Here is a 19,845-nt window from a genome sequence, read left to right as displayed (position 1 = left end):
TTGGTGTTTTGGTTTCTAAAGATGCTCTGGAATTGAGTGCAGTTCAAGGATTCAGGTTTTTATATAATTAAAACAACTACCACCAGAACAACCTTGTCTGGGGCATCAATGGCTTTTATTTGGATCCAATGTACTGTCTTTTAGTAATAAAATTAAGGTAATATTAACACATATATTGTAAATTTTTCTGAATGCCATTTTTAATAACTAATGTTTACAAGTGGGAAAACTAATCATCAAATGATAGTTTATTAATGACACCGACTTGATTTCAAAATAGATTAAATAAAACATTTAAGAATAGATTGAATTGTCTTAAAGGAAAATTTTCTGTGCTGACTCATCGACAAAATGATACTGTTACGTCTGTCTAGGGCCAAGGTTTAGCATGTATCTGGGTTCCCATTAACTGAAAACTGAGAGCTATGGCTGTATTCTGTCACTCCTGAAATAAAAAACCAAACCAAACCAAAAAAACTGTGCATTATATCTCTAATCTCATTTCCATGAATGATTTAAATCAATGGATTACATTCATGTAAAGTGAATTCTCAAATTAGGCTGCAGACTTCAGTGGGAACACAATTTGATACTCAGCATAGTTGTTACTGAGGAAATGCTTCATTTTATTCTAGTTGCCATTTCAATCACATGTTTATGAAGCACTGGGTCATGGGAAAATTTCCACTGCTTTCCCTAAAAAAATTCAGCTTGTTGGAAAGGAAGCTGCATTTTACTATGTATTAGTAAATTAAGTTTATGACAGTCATATGCTTTATTAATGTTTCAGTGAAAAAAAAAATCATTAATTTTAGAAACTGAAAACATATATTTTAAACACACAATGACATAAAATATGGTCACTCATCTTCAATTTGCTCCATTAGTCTGACAGTACCATACACTAGTAGCTCTCAAATCATTAGAAATAAAGACTAAAAATACAAGGCAAAGTTAATGCTTGATTTTCACAGACACGTAAATTAGGTGTAACTGTAACGAAACTAATGGATTTAAAACACAGAAAACTATCAAAATAAGGCCCTGAGTCCTTAATAGCCCTTATTGGCTTCTAATTTGTGGGCTGTTCTACCTAACATATTGCAGGAACAGCGAAGTACGACATGTGGATATGTCTGAGCCAGATTGCAAAACTAAAAAGAGGTGAGTAACTTAATTCTTTTACTGATGAAACCTATTTTAGAACAATTCTCCTTTCTGGAGGCCTACAAGGACTCATTTGCTGGAGGAAAGAATGGGAAAAAAGAGAACAGGGAATGAACTTTGGCCATGTAAATTCCTTTCTTGAAATATCATGCCTATAGTCAAATAATAATAATTGCTTAAACAGTACTTGAAGCTCAATTTCCTGTAAGATTTATTCTCAAACATTTTAGCTTAGATGTGCAAAATATTACTGTTCGATGAGTATTATAACTTGGAAGCATTTTAAAATTAACTCCTGGAGACTCAGTGTCCTCCTGCGTGTGGTACATATCTGGTTATGATTCACATTTTGTACAAACTTGTTCTCTTGTATGGTACATTCTAAAGTTACTTAGAAAAGAGTTCTTCAAAAATAAATAATTTAATGTGCTTCCTGAGGGAAAAAAAGGGTAACAGTTACAAACCACCTTTTGATGCAGATGCACAATATCTGAAATATGTGAAGATATAGTAAATCAACAAGATAATCAGAAAAGCATGCAGAAAAACATAGAAATAATAATAGGACTATAAATAAAGTAGGAATGTAAAATTGGAAAATGCATATATTGCCTTAAAAGCCAGCAACATTAGTGTTGAGGTTCTCATTTTTCCTTAACACCATAACATATGAACTGCAATGTGGAGTCAAACCAATGGTCCATCTAACCCACCATTTTGTTCCCAGCAATGGTCATGATGAGGGGCTATGTAGGGAAAAGAATAAGGGCAGAATAAACATATGCAATATTTCTTCCTAACATTTTCCTATCCCAGAACAGACAGGTGAGAATAGATTGAAGAGAATTCCCCATGTTTCAACAAGTATTCCTAAATTTCAGAAGACCTCCCTGTAATCTCAGGCTCATGCTTCTGAGTTTCCACAGTACCAGATATTTCTCATGGGAAACTCAAGAAAGGAAGGGTTTGCATTAACTTAGAAACAGCTAGAAGAGCTATATATCCACAAACAACTGCAAATTCATTCTTAGTCTCTGAAAATAGACATTAAAGTCTCTCTGTAGAACTGAGCAGCCAGAAACACAACTTATAGAACTGAAGGCCGAGAAGTGTGGCAGGAAGAAGGAAAGTCATGGAGTGGCTCACTCAGGTTTCTGTCCGTCATCTCCCCAAGGACATCAGTGTCCAAGACTGCAGCTGCTTCCATCGCACAAGAGGGACAGAAATCTGCAAATGCTGCTTCCAAGGGCATCCACACCCCCCTCACGGGATTCTGTTGTTCTCAAAAGAAATTGATTTGGCTCCAAAACAACTTGTACTTCTGCCACATTCTGTATTATTTCCTACAATAAAATATTATTTTAGTTTTGAAAAGGAAAAATTTTCAGTATTCACTAATAGGAAAGTGCTATTCAAAGAAACAAGTCTTCTTAAAAGTTTTCTTAAATTATTCCAAATCAAATGGCAGTCCAAACACAACACTTTTGTGGATGTTGATCTCGGGAAGGCAGAAATCATAGTGGTGAAGCTAAAGTACACGACTTCTCAACCTGAATGGTTATTGGGTAGCAACGTACCTGTCAGGGTGACATTGATGCTGTCAGACTATTACAAATTGAGCTCCAGAAGTATATGCTGTCTGAGGGACTATAAAGCAATGAAAAATTCTGATGTTTTATATACAGGAAAATCTCAGCTCTTGGGTGATCAATAGAAGACAACAAATGGCTTATTATCCTTGAGACATGTGGAACTCAGAAAATTAGACACCAAAAAAACCCTATAAGTTATTTCAGAAGACTGCATCATCATGTTTTAGATTGCTAATCTCAAATTTTAATCTGATTTATCTAGTCAAATAATTTCCTTCCTCATCTGTTCTAAATTTTCCCAATCTTTCATTCTCTACCTGTTAAGAAGAGAGAAATAGGAATTACAAAGAATATAGAAATAAATGGAGAAGAAAGGTAATGTAACACCAGCAGTGGTTAGACTCATCATCTGTATAGGTCAAAGGAGTCACTACTAAATGTGGAGAATTATTATTATAGTGAATTAAATAAGATATAAAGATCTAAGAAAGACCAGAACACAGGTGAAAGTCTTTGCTGCATAATTATATAAGTTAAACTGAGTGATAATTAGATTATGAATAAGTATATCACTGAAACTAAGAACATAATGCTCAGCACCCTCCCAGATACTTATCAAAAATACAAGAAATGATGCTAACAGGAAGGGCTTGTGTACTCAAAAGCTTGTATTTTCTTCCCATTCTAATAAAAGCTAGTACCTTGTCTTATAACGTCTGCCTTGCTTACCTTTTTAGATGATCAAAATTATAACAAAACTATCACCACGACACTTACTTTTAAAACATAAATGTAATCTTAGCCCTCAGAATAAAAGTTTCACTACAAGGCAACATAGTGAGAGTATGTATATTGACTCAGATTGTTCTTCCTTTACCTTGGGGAAAATAGTCCAGTGCCTAAGGAAGCCGGCCTCATTTCACCATTTACTTCAATGGGACCAGTTTTAAGTATGTTTTTTATTTTGCAAGACTTCCTAGCCCCTAAAGGTTAATTGGAGTGAAGCATAGCATTAAAAATCTCCTTGTTTGGTGTACTCTTTCTCTTATTTTAGAAATTGTAATAAAACTAAAACTCATAGCTTTGAAAAATCTGTGCCAAATGAAAAAGGGGATTTTCTGGAGTTATTATAGATAATTAAAATGCTCCAGTAAAATTCCACGATAGCTGTGACAAGCTGGCATGCTAAAGCAACCCAGTGAAACTGCTGTGACCCATCACAGTTTTGGAGGCGAATTAAGTGTGAGAAAGAAACTGCTCTTCCTGAGTCTTCAACTCTCAGCTTCTAGCTCCAGTGCCAGTAGGAGTGCCAAAAGTGATGCTGAGTCAAGTGATGATACGGATTGCATACCCTTGTAGCAATGCTGAATATTACAGAGATGAGAAATACAGCACTGTTAAAAGACAACTACTTCTGTTCTCATTTTCTTCAAAATTATTCTTGAGAACTGAGTAGTTCTCTAAGGCATAATCCTTTCCACCCTAATCTCCCCTCACGAAAAAGAGAAAAATTTACAAAAAAGTTTTCCCTGTACAGAGCTCCTCAGTCCCCTGAATTAGCCGATAGTAGCATCTTTTCCTTTGTCTCAGATACCAATTCCTGCTCTGCTACTGCATACCTGCTCAGTTACCACAGTGCTCAGGCTCAGAGAAAATATCCCATCGATTTTGGAAAAAATACTTCTTGTGAGAACACTTGCAAATAAAGCCCTAAATTTGATCCCTCACTCCTCAGCCTGGAGTATCATAAGCATGTATTTATAACAGCCTGTGAGCACAGAGACTGTAACAAGATTTACTTGGAACATCGCTTGAAACAGGAGTGGTTCTTGTCTCTAGTTTAAGAATACCTCCAATGCAAAGTCTGAGAAAGGGATAAAGATGGGAATACTTTCTAGAGAAACCGTATACACTCAGGCGGAAAAGAGTAAGAGGAACGGACAGTGATGTCGTGGCTCACACCAAACTGGTATTATAACATTTTTACTCGCTTTCTGCTTATGTTGCTAACTGGTTCCTTCTGTACCACTAGCAGCAGCCCTCCAGAGTACGCAGTCAGATGACAGTCATTTTATGTCGAGCTGGTGACAGATGTTTACTGATCTGTCCTCAACAAGGATTTGGTTTCCAGATCTATCTGGCATAGGCAAAAGACATGAGATGTTTTTATTTTATTCCTAAATTTGTCCTCACATGCTTCAGGTAGCTATTTACTTCAAAAAAGAAATGTTTATGTCCAGGTTGTAGCACGTTAGCAAAGAAAAGGACTGAAGTTTAGAAAATGAAGGCAGTGTCGTGGTAGGAAAGAATAGGTGGCTAGGAAAAAGGCTGGAGAAGCAACAAGCTGAGACATTGCATCTGAAACCTGAATGTTTTTAAAGGATGCGTCTGGAGGAGGTAATGACTGGATTTGAAGAAGCTGCTCACAGTACAATAATGCAAAGCATTTAATACCTCAGATGCAACTTTGGAAGATTATAGTGCCTATTGCAAGAAGTTTCTTGTAAGGAGTTTTCCACAGAAAATGCTTGATTGAGTCAATCAAAATATGGGATAACTATTACACATTTTATAATTTTGCACATGACAGTCAGGATTTCATTCGGGTAGGTCATTTGATTCTCTGCAGGTGGCTCTGTTGGTTTCTGGAATAGTATACTGTGAATTACATGTTACACAAATGAAAGGCAGTTATAATTCTGGATAACATTGTATTTGATTCTACAAACATCTTTAGGCCTAATGCAAAGATTCCTTTGAATAATTTATCCAGCTAAGTGTCTGTGGTCCCAAACTCCTAATTTAAAAATGTTGATAAATGAAGTATCTCTTTAGCTAATAAATGAAGTATCTCTTTAGTTATCCTTTGTCAGCAACATTCATTTTAATGGAAAGTGAGTTTACAGGGTTACATGATTGAACTACTGAGCCAAGTCAGTGTTGGCAAATGATGGGCTAAATTATTGATGTTACACACTAATGAATTCTGATGAGAAATAAAATACAGACATTACATTTCAAGTGGTTCATAATTATTTTTGTACTTTAAAAGCAATTTTATTCTTTTTCCAAATCATACTGGTTCTGTAAAACAAAAACATAGTTAGTGATTATAACTAAAATTATTGAGTTTGAGGCAAAAATGCTCCTGTAAGTTTTCTTATGCAAGTATAATGCTATTCACAATAGGATTCTGATTTCTTCTTATACTTCTGGGAGAGGATAATTAAATTAAATGTGTAAATTTTTAAACTGCTGTCTTTAAATAAAATAATCTACTTTGCAACCATGGTTAAGAGTTCAGTAGATGAGTTTATAATCTATGATATATCAGCATGTTTACCAGAGATGTTCTGAACTACCATAATTAATTCAGGTAACGACAAAAACAGAAGAGCTGCCAAAAAGGAGCTTTCAACATGCAAACAGTTCATCATTAAACCTGTGTTTTGATATATGTTTAAAATGGGTAGAAGGAGGTTACTAAACTTCAGATAGCCCAAAGTGATGTTGCAAGGTTGAATCATTAATTTAAAATGTCATTTTTCTGATTCTTTGCTCACTGTACTGGATAAAGAAATTTAATTTCTTAGTTTTTAACTTATAAAACCAGAGCTAAGCATTTGCTCATTTGGCAACAGTATAACTTCATAAATCCTATCCTTAATCTTGTCTTCCTAAAAATGGGCTTTATTTAACTTTTCTTAATTATACACTGACGGCTTCTGTCAATTGCTGGAAAAGCAAATCTATGAAGTGTCGTTCCCTTTTCTTTTTGACCCATAACAACTGAATAACCATCTTATTTGTCAGCTCATTGCTGTATTCTCTTGTCGTTCAAAACTACCATTGGCTTCTTGAAGGGGTAAGTACATGCAAAATTGTTTTGGTTTTGCTTATGAAGGGAATCTTGTGATCCAAATGATCAACCTTTGAGAGGTTTGTCATATTTAGCCAAGGTCTCAAAAGAGAGATTCAAGAGGTACAGAATCATCATCAGAAACCTCAGCATTACCTATCATTTGGCCTTCAACTGGGTCCCAGTAGACAAATATATATAGTTATTTTAGCATAAAAGTCTCAGAAACACAGCATTTTACATTATATGGAACTATTTAGAAAGTTATTCGCTCTGTTGCTATACAGGTATCTCTCAGCACAGCTGGTAGAAACGTGCATTCAAATGATGTTTTCTCTTGTTTAGCCAGTACTGCTTATGTAAACTTTGGCTTTCCTGCTATTCAGTACTATTGCTCCAATCAGAACAAGTCATGATTTAGAAAAATAATATTCTAGATGAGAAATAGTTAGGCTTCTCCAGAAGAAAAACTCCACAAACTTTTCACAGAAACATAATAAAATACTCTGGGAGATTTTAATTGTTTATGTGCTTTCCCATATTGTCCCAGATACTCACAATGCACCTACTCAAACCAAGACAGCTAAGCTTTGCAAAGAGAATCAAGGATTCCTATAGATTTTTCTAGGAAGAACTTGAATTAGTTATTGCTGGATTTTGAACCACTGGTGTTTAAACCACTTCAACTAATTTTTCTATATCAGGAAGGACTCCTCTGAAATGCAGGTAGAGCTGAGAGCATTGCATATTGTGAAAGTTGCCAAGCATTTGCTTTTATAGGATCAATTTTTCACAATTTATCCAAAATTTAGGCATCAGGCTCAAATGTTTGATTTCTTTAGCAAATTTCAAAAATGACAGAAATGGGTCGTACACTACTGCCCACAAAATTTCAAAGCCATAAGGCTCTGAAAACAGTTTGTCCATGCTTGGTAAGTGTCTGCTTGAGCTCAGTACCTCTGAAAACTACATTTTTACAAACTTGAGCCTTGTAATAGGTAAGGCTTCTCCAGCTGTAGTAGCTCAGGACTGCAGTGATTTGGGTTGGGTTTAGGGGCCTTAGAATAGAGGTGTCCTGCCTGTGCTTTCATTTTGCCCTGTAGATGCTGGAGGAGGAGGAGATTGCTTGATTTGAACGTGACACAACAAGAGCCAAAATGGAGCAACAGTAAGATTTGGAGAAGGCTTATGAGGAGATAATATTGGCTGCAGAGAAGGAAAACTGTCAGTGGTCTGTGTCAGGTGAGGGTAGAGGCTGGAATTGGCAGGTCTCAGAGGCTGGGAGGTGGAAGGAGGTGACCATTGCTTGGAAAAACCAAGACGGAGCCAGAGACTTGAAGCAACAAGGAAACAGAGGAGAATGGAAATCTGTAGGTAGTACCAGAGACTAAGGCTGGAAAAGAAGCTTGAAGGAGAGCAGAAATGGCTGGGCTAGCAGTCTGGGAACGAGTCAAATGCAGGACAGCGGTCTGACATTCATCTGGGATGAGATGGGTTGGGAAAAGCAGAGACTATGAGCCGGAGGGACTTCGATTAGATAAAAAGGTTGAGCAATACATTACTGAATAAGAGATAGATGACAGCCTACTACCGTTGTTATTTACTCCATTAAAGTAGCAGATAAGTGTATTGGCACTAATTCTGCTGATGATAAAGGTAAGTGTCAATATAATGGCTTATAGTCTTGGAAATTTTAGAATTTAAAAAAAGATCTTAAAACAAAATTATTAAGATTACAAACCCAAGGTACTCAATTTAGAAATGTTAGGATTGCAGTTATTTCTATAAACTTAATTCGGCCTATTTTGTGTAAACATTTCAACACAGGTTTTAGTTATTTAAGTAAAAAAGTAAAATTTATGCTACTTCAAAAAATAGAATCCCAATAGTCTTCAGATTCTGGAAAAGGCATCGAGCACGACAACTTGAACATTTTGTGAAAACTTTTCAATTCATGATACAGTGTTTCAGCACATTTTTATTCCATCAAATTTTAAACTCTGAATCTCTCTGTCAGGGAGTACAGAGAATAATCTGAGGCTTAAAGATTGCTGTAGCAGTGACATGACTCAGTGGATCAATTTTTAAGAAGCTGGAAGTCATGCAGTTTCTCTCTTCTTGTCTTTTAAGACCTACTGGTTTGAGTAGCCCTGCTGACAATAAAGGCAGCAGAGATAATAAGCTTGCCAGTTCCTCAGATTTGACTGGAGTTTTGAGTGTTTGGCCCACAAATGTAGGTTATCAGAGTTACAGATGGAAAGAATATGAATTCATAGACTGCATTTCCGGATTCTATTTCTCTTTAATGGGAGAATAATTTTTGCTCGATGAGAAATGAACTTGTGTTTCATTAGTAAAAAAAAAAAAAAAGTATCTATAAATTTCTATTAGTCAGCATATTTTTAATTATTAAGACATTTCTCTGTGTGGATGTTAGAAAGTGTGAGAAAGTGGACAATTAGGGCTGCTCTTGTAATATACAGAGATGGATTCCAGTAAGCAGTGGTGAATATTGTAGAAATGTAACTCTACTGAAGAAATGTAACTCTACTGAAGAAATGTGAGATCATATTTTGAAGAATTCCAGATGTTATTATCCAAAATTCATAAACATTTGAGAGGAAAGCCATATATTTTTAGAAACTATATATAAGATGCCAATTTCCATACTTGTTTAGAACCCTATTAACCAAGTAACAAATTCTTTAACTCAGAAACATTACTCCCATGAGCAGAAGCAAAAATAGCTGGTCTCAATTCCCCTTGAACTGTAGAAAATAAATATTTTATAAGGTAATAATAAACCCAGCAAAATTTAACTTCAATATTTTAAATAGTTACTATGAATATATGTGACTAAATACAAAAGCTTAGAACTAATTAAAAGGTGTGTAGCCATGTCCCCTTAAGAAAAGTTATCTGTCATCCCACCCCATATGTCTCCAAGACAAGGCAGAAACAGCAAGACTGCTAAAGTGAAATCAGCAGGCAAAAAAGACACAACCGAGTGTAATCAGCATAAATGGTGATAACTCAACCCATAACAGAGAAAAATAAAAGAGAAGGCGTACAGATTTTGAATAGCGTCAGCCCTGAGGGACACCATAACACACCTGTGTTAATAAGTTAGACAACAAAAGATGTACTTAAATTGGCTACCATCTGACAGCTAAGAAGCAAGTTAAGAATGAGTGGTTTTCAAAACGCAAAAGGGCAAACCCTGCTTTTAACACGCAGGATTATAGTTGGTCATGGCCTTAGTTGAACTGCACCGACTCTTTCCTGTAAGGAGGTAAAAGAGGGTGCCATGAAAACCACAGATTTTGCACAGTTAGTAAAACATTTCCTCCAGTAAGATGCAGTATCCACTCAGATGCTCTCAGTAGATTCAGCAAAGTTTCAAAGTCTTAGAAAAGAACGCTCCTCTCTCTGGTGACCTCTGCAAAATTGCACAAATAAAGACAATACAAAATAGATCAAAACCCTCTTCTAGTGTAAACTGGTGTAGTTCAATACAGTGGAAGTATTTTGAACTACAGCAGCTTTGCCAAAAAGTTTTTAAAGATTTTGGGATAATCAAGCGACTTCAGCAAAACTGCAGAAAATGTATAAATAATCGCAGCATTCTGCAGTCAAAGCGACAGTCTGTGGGTTGATGCTTCATTCCTTTGTGCCTTATGTAGCAATTTCCACCTAATGAAAATGGGTAAAACTGCAACCAACGAAGAAGTTTCCAAACTCTAAATCCTGATGATCTGGTTTTATATCATTTTGTACTGGTGTGAATGGCTATCAAAGGTGCAGATTATTAAAAATAAGGCAATAAACTTGTATTTATAAAAAAGGTACATTTGTCATGCCACCATCAGAAAAAGTATATATTAAATACTTTAAGGTTACAATGCTAATCGCAGTGATGCTATCCTTTTGTTAGCACTTTGGCCCCAAAATAATTCTGGCAGAACTATAGTCAAGATAAATCATCTAAAAGGATGGACTAAATTGGGGACTGTCAGGATTAAAGCACAGACACAGTCCTAAATAAAGCTACACCTGCCATCATATATCATTTTTGCAATTAGATAGCTAATTGAACTTACTCAAGAGTCAAGTTATTGAAACTCCAAAACATTATTGGGAAAACAAAAGTCATTAGCATAATAAATATCCTGCCTGTACACTTTTGGGAAAAAAGGTTTTACATTTTTATGATTTTTTTCTAAATTAAAGAGATTACTTTTATTACTTTCTGCTGGATTAAAAATGTATTTAGTAAATGTAGAAGGATTTTTGAAGACTGAACTCCTCCAGCATACTATAGAATATGGACTGCGCCAACATGTGATGGTGAAATTTTCCCCACATTGCTCTTTCACATTTCTTCAAACCCCAACCAGAAGAGATCTCTATGCAACTTTTATTTGAAGAAAAGCTGTCACTGGCTTCAGCAATAGTCTTTGCTCCTCTCCTACCACACAGGATGTCCTCGGACTATTAAGATAATTAAGTTTACGTGAAGAGTCAGCGTAATGTACAATGGAGCTCATATAGAACTTTTTTTGACTACCGTGATAAAAACAAATTCTCTTTTCAGAGCCATTAAGCATGTATGTAAACTGCCCAGAATGAAAGAAGAGCAGAGCAGTGCTCATGCACTTCTAATGCGCTTCTAGTGCACTTCATGCACTGCAATTCTAATCTCTCAAATTCTGGCACTGGTTGCAATCAGACAGCAGTAAAGGAATTTTTAAAACTTGAAACGGCTTAGAAAAAAGGTAGAACATAAGAAGGTGAAATAGTCTTGCCCAAGAAACAGTCCTTCACTTTGCTCTACAAAAAAATGAAATAGATGAAGAGTTAAAATTGAAAGTATAAATCAATTCAGTCATTGATCTCTGCTTTAGTAGTTGATTTGATTGCCAACATATTTATTCTTTGCTATTACTATGGAAGAATCTCTTGTCCTTTTTTTTTAACATCATAACTGAAATGCTCAATTTTAAAATTTCATTTTCTGCCAGAAGTATATTCACAAAACATATGGACACTAAGTAATCAGTTGATCATTCCTGTTCCCAAGGCAAGTATTAAATCCTGAAAAAGCAAAATGGCTACAAGGATCGTGATAAAAACCAGGGAATATATATTTAAAAGTTTGATTGGAACAAAAGGAGTTTAATATAAATTAAAATGACATTTTGTTTTAAAAAAAACTTATTAATGTCACCACGTACAATGACCCTTAGCAAAAAAAATGGGAAAAGGTAGTATTTACTAGAGATTTACTCCCATAATTCTGCCTTCATGGTTCACACTCATATTTTGGTGCTTTGGATAATTTTAAAATATTTGGACTATATTAACATGTCTTCACTCACATAACCGTGATTTGAGCTCAGTAAGCATATACTCATTTCTGCTACATACCGAGGAATGGTTTTTGGTTGTCTTTCTCAGAGCAGAGACCCAAAAGGAGGTGCACCCAGAAGGCAGTGTGTTCCGGTTATGATTCCCTGGTACAGTGCACTGCTGCTGGGTAGAGCCAGGCAGACCAAAAACATGCACAGCCAGTGCTAAGGCTGGCCAGAGAGCCAAGGAGGCTCTTCGCCTTTGCTACCCTAAGCATAATCATGGCAAAGCAAAGATTCTGGCCCTAGGACACTGAAGATGGTGATGGCATGTGGCAGCATCTTACAGCCAGGCTGCTGCTTCTGGGGGCAGCAGCATCCCCAAAGGGGATGCGCGTTCCAGGGGACACGCTGGAGCTGCACCAAGCCTGAGCAGCCCAGTTCAGCACAATACAGCTACCAACGCCAGTCGGACCAGCCCAAGGGCACGCATTAGCAGTGTGACAGGGAGGGAAGCTTTGAATTAAGAGTGAGCTCAGATCCATGCTTAACTAGCAGGGCGGATGACCCATGGCAAATCTCTGGCATCGGTACCAAGTTTGATGTTAACAGAAATTGGGACTGGTACTGCATATAATTCTTTCTGAAATGAATTTGAGAGACCACACACGAAAGGAGCCTGCCATCATTGTAAAGAAGCTCTCCTCTTAATTTAAAACTTTTAGGGAGATTTAATTGCAAGCATCTTTTATTTTTTTTTTTCAAATTATCAGTAACAAAAGCACTTTGCTGTTAACTGAGATCCCTCCTAAGGTTTTTCCTTTTTTGGTGTTTATTAAAGGTGATGACTAATTCCACCAATACCTGTTACTGGAAACTTCTTCCTCACTAATGGCTTTGGCAACGTCACCTTCTTATTATGGGCCCAGTCCTTCTCAAGCACAAAGTCTTATAGGCACTGTGGTCTATCTGCACCATTAGAAGCGATTGGAAGGTACGTCTAGACTTTTAAAAAAAGGCTTAGTAGTGTAGACTAGTAATGATGAAACACTGGTCAAATCTGTCTTCCAGTCTGAGGCAGATCTTGATTTTCACATAATTCTCCCAAAACACTGGTGCTGTGTATAACTGGAGAGTGTTGCTAGTTAAAAAGTACCTGGTGAAAAGGCCAAAACCCCCTCCATTATCTACTTTTAAGTCTCTCTTTGGATCTCATCCAGGTCATGGCTTCTGTAAAATATTAGAAAACGCTTAGGCAGCCAATGTACTGTATCTATTGCCTCTTCTAATTCACTCTTCCTCTCTGATTCACCTGCTCCTGTTTGCGCTAGTCAAGGTAGCTGCTGGGACACAAGGTCTTGTGAGCAGGAATTACCATTTTGCTGCACACTCACACAATACTCAGCTGAGCAGGTTCTCATCCTCAAACTTTAATGTGAGCTGGATGCTGGAAACAACAAACTCGGGGTATTTCTCGCTGAACGAAAAGGGAGAGGAATGGCTACCAGCTTTTATTCTGGAAGTGCGTGCCGCTATGCTGAGTGTCATCAGTAGGAGAACCTAACTGACAGAAGGATAGATTGAGCTGACAATAACACAGATAAAACAAAGACACTGGTCAACATATAAACAAACCATTGCCAAGACATCTAAAATATAAAACCATCATGTTGCCGAAAGGAAATAGTCTTCTACACATCTTGGTAATTGAGCTTAGCTGAACTAGTTTCCATTTTAATTTTATATATTTTCCTTGTTCACTATTTTAATAGTCAGTTATTATCAAACTGCATAAAAGCATAGCAAGAATGTTAGAATACCAGAAAAGGATCAGAATATCAGAAAAGGATATAATGGATAGTGAAAGCAGATAGGGAACAGAATTTTGTCCAGACTTTGAACAAAATGTTGTCTTTGGTAGGTCAGAGCTACGCAGATCTGAACACCCCCAAATGTTGCTGGGACGTACAGCTATAAGCTGTTAGGCCCATCTCTAGTTAGTTGTGTTATTCAGGGTGAGAAGATTTACAGACCCACCTTCTCAGCGAGAACAGCGTGCGTGGAAAAAAGTTACGCCAAGGTGAAGGATGTCTGCAAAACTTGTTCATTATAACGTGGACAAGTTATTGACATAGGAGTTCAATTGTATATGAGGTTCACAGTACAGCTATTAAAATACTGTGTAACATCAGATTAATGTAATGTAAAGATTCATGTGTGAGGAAACCAACTGCCACCTGTGGCTTCCATGTCACTGCTATTATTATTCACGAGCTGTAGTCTGCACATCGATCACCTCTGTTCTTCACTCGCAGTTGGAGTAGTCGAACACAGGAGAGAACAGAGATCATCCCAGCTATCCCCCTACAAAAATCAAAAAGGAGCTTCTCCAGTTTTTTGAATGCTAAATGAGAATTTTGAATGAAAGAAAAAGTGTAGTTCCCAGCTTACCTGTTTTCAATGGCACGCAGTTCAGTGCAATATTTAACAAGTATAATGCTCCCAAAAATGTATAAAATTAAGTGTATTAAAATCATTAATAAAGTATAAAATCTGATTATATTTTTCTTTTAATTATTTTTTTCTTGACTTTCTGATTTTAATATGACTAGGATTTTCTAAATCTTTCATAGAACTTATACGGAAATCTGGAATTTTAAAATAAAAATCCTCTTAGTGAGATACTGAAATCAGGTCATGATGCTGATGCAGTTTAATGGAATTCTACAACTTATTCAAGTTAGCTTTTACTTTAATGCATCAGATATTAACTGTGAGGTGTAATTACGTAATATTAAAATGTAATAAAATTGTTTCCACAATCATATGACAAAGCCTGACTGTTAAGAACTAGAAAACAAGGTTTATAAGAATATGCTGCACTAAAGCTGCATCAGCAACATAACTTCTTTTGAAAGGAGTAAGTCTGAAAGAAATTTTTCACTTAAGTCTTATAAAAACCCTTCAGAAATGCCATCTGGTTATGGCCATTAACCATGGAAAGAGATTGAAAGGAGTGGCTTTACAGACGTATGAATATGGTACCAAGGCAAAAAGAACAAGAACGTTGAAACTATACTGTATAGTAGATATTTTCCCTAGTAAATGTATATATCTGAGGAACAAGTCATAAAATAAAAAAACATACACAGTTGGAAAACATTTTTAAACCTCATAACCCTTCAGTGTTGCTTTTGTACAAATAGGGGAAAGTCATCATATAACTGAGCTAGGAAGGTACGATACTTCTAAAAAATAGTCTCACGCTAAAGAAATTAAATACGAATACAGTGCAAATGACAATATTGTTTACCATGGAAATACTACGTGCACAAAACAGGACACAGTAACATTTTCTAAAACAACGAAGCAGCAATACTAATGCTGCTCTATGTTTCCAATGTTTATATCCAGTGTATTTATAATAATCTTTCCAAAGGTTTGTGAGAAATAAATCTGATCTCCCCCTTTTTTTCAAACCGTGCACGGTATATGTGCTAACTTACTGAATTCATCCTTCATGCAATTCCAGTTTATTAAAGAGGTTAAAAATTTATAAAACTCTGATGGGATATGGTTTTAATGCTTCATCACACTACCCATCATTTGCTTTTCAATCTAGATCAGAATGATCTTTCCGACTTCCCTGCAATCACCTACCTGCACAGCTAATATTTTCTGAGCGTTCTCCTGAGAGGCTGCCTGGATCCTCGCCAGCCCAGCCTGGATGGAGAGGCCACGCCGCCTCCACCGCGCCGCCAGCGCCCGGCGCAGCCTCCTCTGCAACGCCCGCAGCTGGGACGGCGACGGCAACCGCAACGGCAACCGCAACGGCGGCGGGAACGGCGACGGCAACCGGAACGGCGATGGGGAGCGGGGGGGTGGGGGTCGGGGCAAGGGGGGAGAGGCAAGAAGGAGGGAGGGGAAAAAAAAAAAGAAAAAAAAATAAATTCCCAGGTCAGAGCAGGAGAGGAAATTAATGGCAGCATTCAAGAAGAATGATGGAGGGAAATATAGAAAGCAGTCAATAGCCCATTCTGCGCTGTACGGACCTGACAGGAATTTCACAGTCTCTTGGTTTTTCAGCCCACTCATGTGCATTCATCAGAAACCAGTCACATCTGGCTGCCAGGATGGGGGGTTAATTTTCTCTAAATGCCTCAGCAGTTTTGTTCTAGCTGAGGCAAACTCTGTGACTGCAAAGCTGATGAGTAAAATATTTCTACTTCACCCAGTTTAACTCAAAACCGATAGCCTCGGGACATATTGAACCTTTCTTAAAAAAATAATCTTTTGAAGCTTTTTGAATGGCACATCAGGTCAGGCCAAAGTTTAAAATGCAAGTTTAAGACTTTGATGGACACAAGGGCTTTTTTTTTCCCCTGCGTAAAGCTTATCATAGCTTGGCAATGTGTGCTTTAGTGCATGACAAAACTAAAGAGAATTAACTTAGCCATCAACTGCTCAGGGAGAACAATAACAGGAAAGAAATTTCCAGATAGAAGTTCCTATTAATCTACCTAGCTATAACCATGTGACATGAAAGCATCTAACAGCACTAAATTGCACCGAATGTGGCGGCTGAGTGTGACACTAGTTAAAAAAAAGGATTTTATATAGATGTATAGAAAAGATAACATCCTGGGAACCACGTTTGGTGAAAAGGTTCCTAACCAAAATGATTTAAAGCAGGAGTGCTTACCGGAGAGGCTTTTGCTATTTGCTAACAGTAATTATTGTTACAATCTACAGTTAAGACTGGTTTCAGTTTTTTCTTAATCTGCAAGTATTTGGAACTCATAAACACGGTGTGGCAGGTCTCAGTCTAGAAGAAAAATGTTTTAATGAGATCTGAAAAATCTACCAACACAGAATGTTTTTGAAAATGACTGTGGGTTTTGGTAAATTCTGCAAACATTGCTGCATACTCCAGACAGATGCAATTTAGAAAATGGAAATTTAAACCACTTAAATTATTGCTTAGTGGAAATACACGGGTTTGTGTTTCATCAAGTTAATTATTTCAATAAATTGCATAGCTATTGTTAGCATGAGGCCTTCAAGAGTATGCCTGTCAACCAGATTAACACAATGGATTGTACCATTCCTTTGGAAATACTACATTTCATTAAGGTCAATGCCACAGGTCAATAATTGTATCAGTTATAAAAAAGCTTTCACATGATAAGATATGACTGCTCTTTAGGAGCAAGCGCAGTGTACCAGGTGAAAAATGCACTTTTTCAAAAGAATGTAGATTATAGTAATATCAAGTGAGCTATTACAGCCTAGAGAGTAATTAATGCACATTTTCAAAATTAATGGTCTGATTTTCAGAGATACTCAGTTTCCACAAGTCCCATTAGATTCTATGGAAGCTGTGAGTACTCTGCATCTTTGTAAATGATGCTGTAAAATATTAAAATAGATCTTTGTACATAATTTTTTTTAGTCTTGCCAGTGTATATTAAAAATAACATGAGGCAACATACATGAACTCAATCGGAAAATATAAAAATATAAATCTGAATCAGAGCCAAACACTGAAATCAAATATGAATATGTTTTCCAATTGGAAGAACCTTTTCTAAGTACCATTGCTCCTTTCCTGGTATTTTAAGAATTTTTTTTTTTTTTAAATCTATCTCTTTCTGCAGGTCTGCTGTTAATTCAACTATTTTCAGATCTCTTTTTGTATGATACCATTCCGGAGTCTGAAAAAGAATGCAGGTGAGAGAGGAACAAACCAAACAACTTTATGACATTTTCATGAAACATTCTGCTTCCGCCCTAGAAAAATGAAAGAAGTAGAGAACTATTGGATTATCAAAATTCACATTTTTGTAAAAAGGTAAAATTGCAAGATATGTTGTCATGAGGGAAGCTTATGGTTGGGAGAACACATGAAAGGATTTGTAAGTGAATGGTGAAAGGGATCAGCGGCTATCCAGTTCAACAGCTATCCAATTTTTTGTCTTGAGAGAATCAAGACATTCAAAAATTTTGAGTTTCGTCTATTTTAAAATTACTATAATATTTATTGAGAAACTTACAGTTTATAATGGCTGGTGTCCAATACGACCTTCACTAATGTTTCTCATTTCAAAGAACTAATAAACACTTGCAAGTTATGAGTCCTTGATGGCTGTTGTTACTATTGCAAGTATTTCTGCATCTAATGCATCTCATATTTTGAATACATTTTATTGTGCCCACCATAATAGAGCCTAAACTCAATATTTGTTAATTTTACAATATTAATTGCAACATAAATAACATTTATGCACACAATCAGAAATACATGTCTGTGAGAAATTAAGAGCTTGATAAAATAATGTTACCTGCAAGCTTAGAATAAACGGATGGACCCACTAACCTAGGAGTGGCCATGCAATCTCCTGAGTTGACTGCAGACCTTTAGCTGAGGGAACAATTTAAAACAGAAAAATCCTGAGTAACCTAGCTAAAGAGTACTTCTAGCCCAAAAGCAGCCTTTAGATTTCATAGGTTTTGCCATGTTCTGTCTATCCCTACAGGCACCAATACTTTTCTCTTAGATCCTCTTCTCGGTCATATGATAGACATATAGTTATTTGCTTTTCCTTGTCTTTTAAATTTTGATCACACATGGAGACTTATGTATGAGTTGCATACATGACATTATTGCTAACTCCTTCATTTTTCATTGCTTTTTTTTCACGCTTTGAGAAACATGCTGTATTCTCAGCACATCAAGTCAAATGCTGACAGAGCAGGTAACAGCATCTCCAGTGGTCAAGGTGTAGGAGTATGTACAGTAGTCAAATATTGGATGAGATTCACTTTGTTTCTGACATTTACTTTGCTGTAGGAGCAGGACGAAAGGAAAAAGGAAACAAAAAGACAAGCTAGCTCCAGATTTTGGGGATGCAAGAGGAAAGGAAGCACCAGGATTCTTGTTTCTGTCATTCTTGCACCTGCAATGGTTGCAGCAGATACAGGTCTGCTGTTAGTCCCCACGAAACAACCTTCCGTTAAAGGGACTGTAGGGGTTTCTGCAAGCGTCAAAACAAAGTTAATCATGCAAGGAGGAGCAATCACTTTCAAAGAGGTGGGTTTGGAGGTTTTTTGGGTGGTTTTTTTCTTTTTTTTCTGGGAGGGGACAATTTTTGAGGCAAGTGGCTTCTCCCAGTCCTCATCCAACAAACGAGGAGATGATGAGCCGATGGAGAGGCACCTTTGTGAGCTCCTGGGGAGAATGAAGGACTCTGTCGAGAAGTTGCCCTGGCCATGCTGCTACTTTGGGGCTTCACTGTTACTCTCCTTTCCTTGTGCTGTGGCTCCCCTCTGCTGTGAAGCATATGGGTCTATATTTGTTTAATTCCTTATTTATATAAGGTACTAATATCATCAATAATATCAGTGTAAATTTGGGAAAAGGAAGCGTGAACTAGCTGCCATTGCTATCTTACTAGAGAGGAAGCTTATGATTCGGGGTACCTTACTCTGTTCTCACCTTTAAGTTTTTTCTTATGATAAATCAAGTTACTTCATTAAATACATGCCTGATTTGCAGTAATATGATTGAAATTAAGCTAATATTTTAATCTGTAATTTCTTTTGAGGGATCAAACTGGGATAAAAATCATATAATACTATTTGAAGCTGAGGTCTATACAAGGCTAATTCATTATTCCAGTGGTATTGTTTCTAGGCCCTCATTAACTAATGCTATCACAATATTTGGGTTCTCTATACAGTAAAAAAAAAAAAAAAAGGTAAATTGAAAGAAAATCCCACACAGAGAGAAGGAACTGTATCTTATTTAGACCAGAACACTTTTAACTTTTGTTGCCTGGCAGTTCACAGGAACCCAAAATTTTCACCTTCTTGTCTTTCA

At 36.7% G+C, this 19,845-nt stretch overlaps 1 protein-coding gene across 7 annotated transcripts in view; it reads right to left on the bottom strand.

Annotated features, from left to right (window-relative positions):
* Nucleotides 1–19,845, bottom strand: part of CCDC178 (coiled-coil domain containing 178) — a 180,275-nt gene that overhangs the window by 2,819 nt on the left and 157,611 nt on the right. For 6 of the 7 annotated variants that reach the window (XM_054818663.1, XM_054818661.1, XM_054818667.1 and 3 more), the window contains one exon: nt 15,627–15,761. The exons of the other annotated variant lie outside the window; for it this stretch is intronic. In XM_054818663.1, coding sequence (XP_054674638.1) covers nt 15,627–15,761 — 135 coding nt within the window. The remainder of the gene's footprint in view (nt 1–15,626; nt 15,762–19,845) is intronic. 7 annotated transcript variants of the gene reach the window in all.

The sequence above is a fragment of the Grus americana genome, chromosome 2, assembly GCF_028858705.1.
Source record: "Grus americana isolate bGruAme1 chromosome 2, bGruAme1.mat, whole genome shotgun sequence".
Classification (NCBI taxonomy): domain Eukaryota; kingdom Metazoa; phylum Chordata; class Aves; order Gruiformes; family Gruidae; genus Grus; species Grus americana.
Note: the sequence above shows the minus strand (reverse complement) of the source record. Positions and strands in the feature narration are given on the sequence as shown.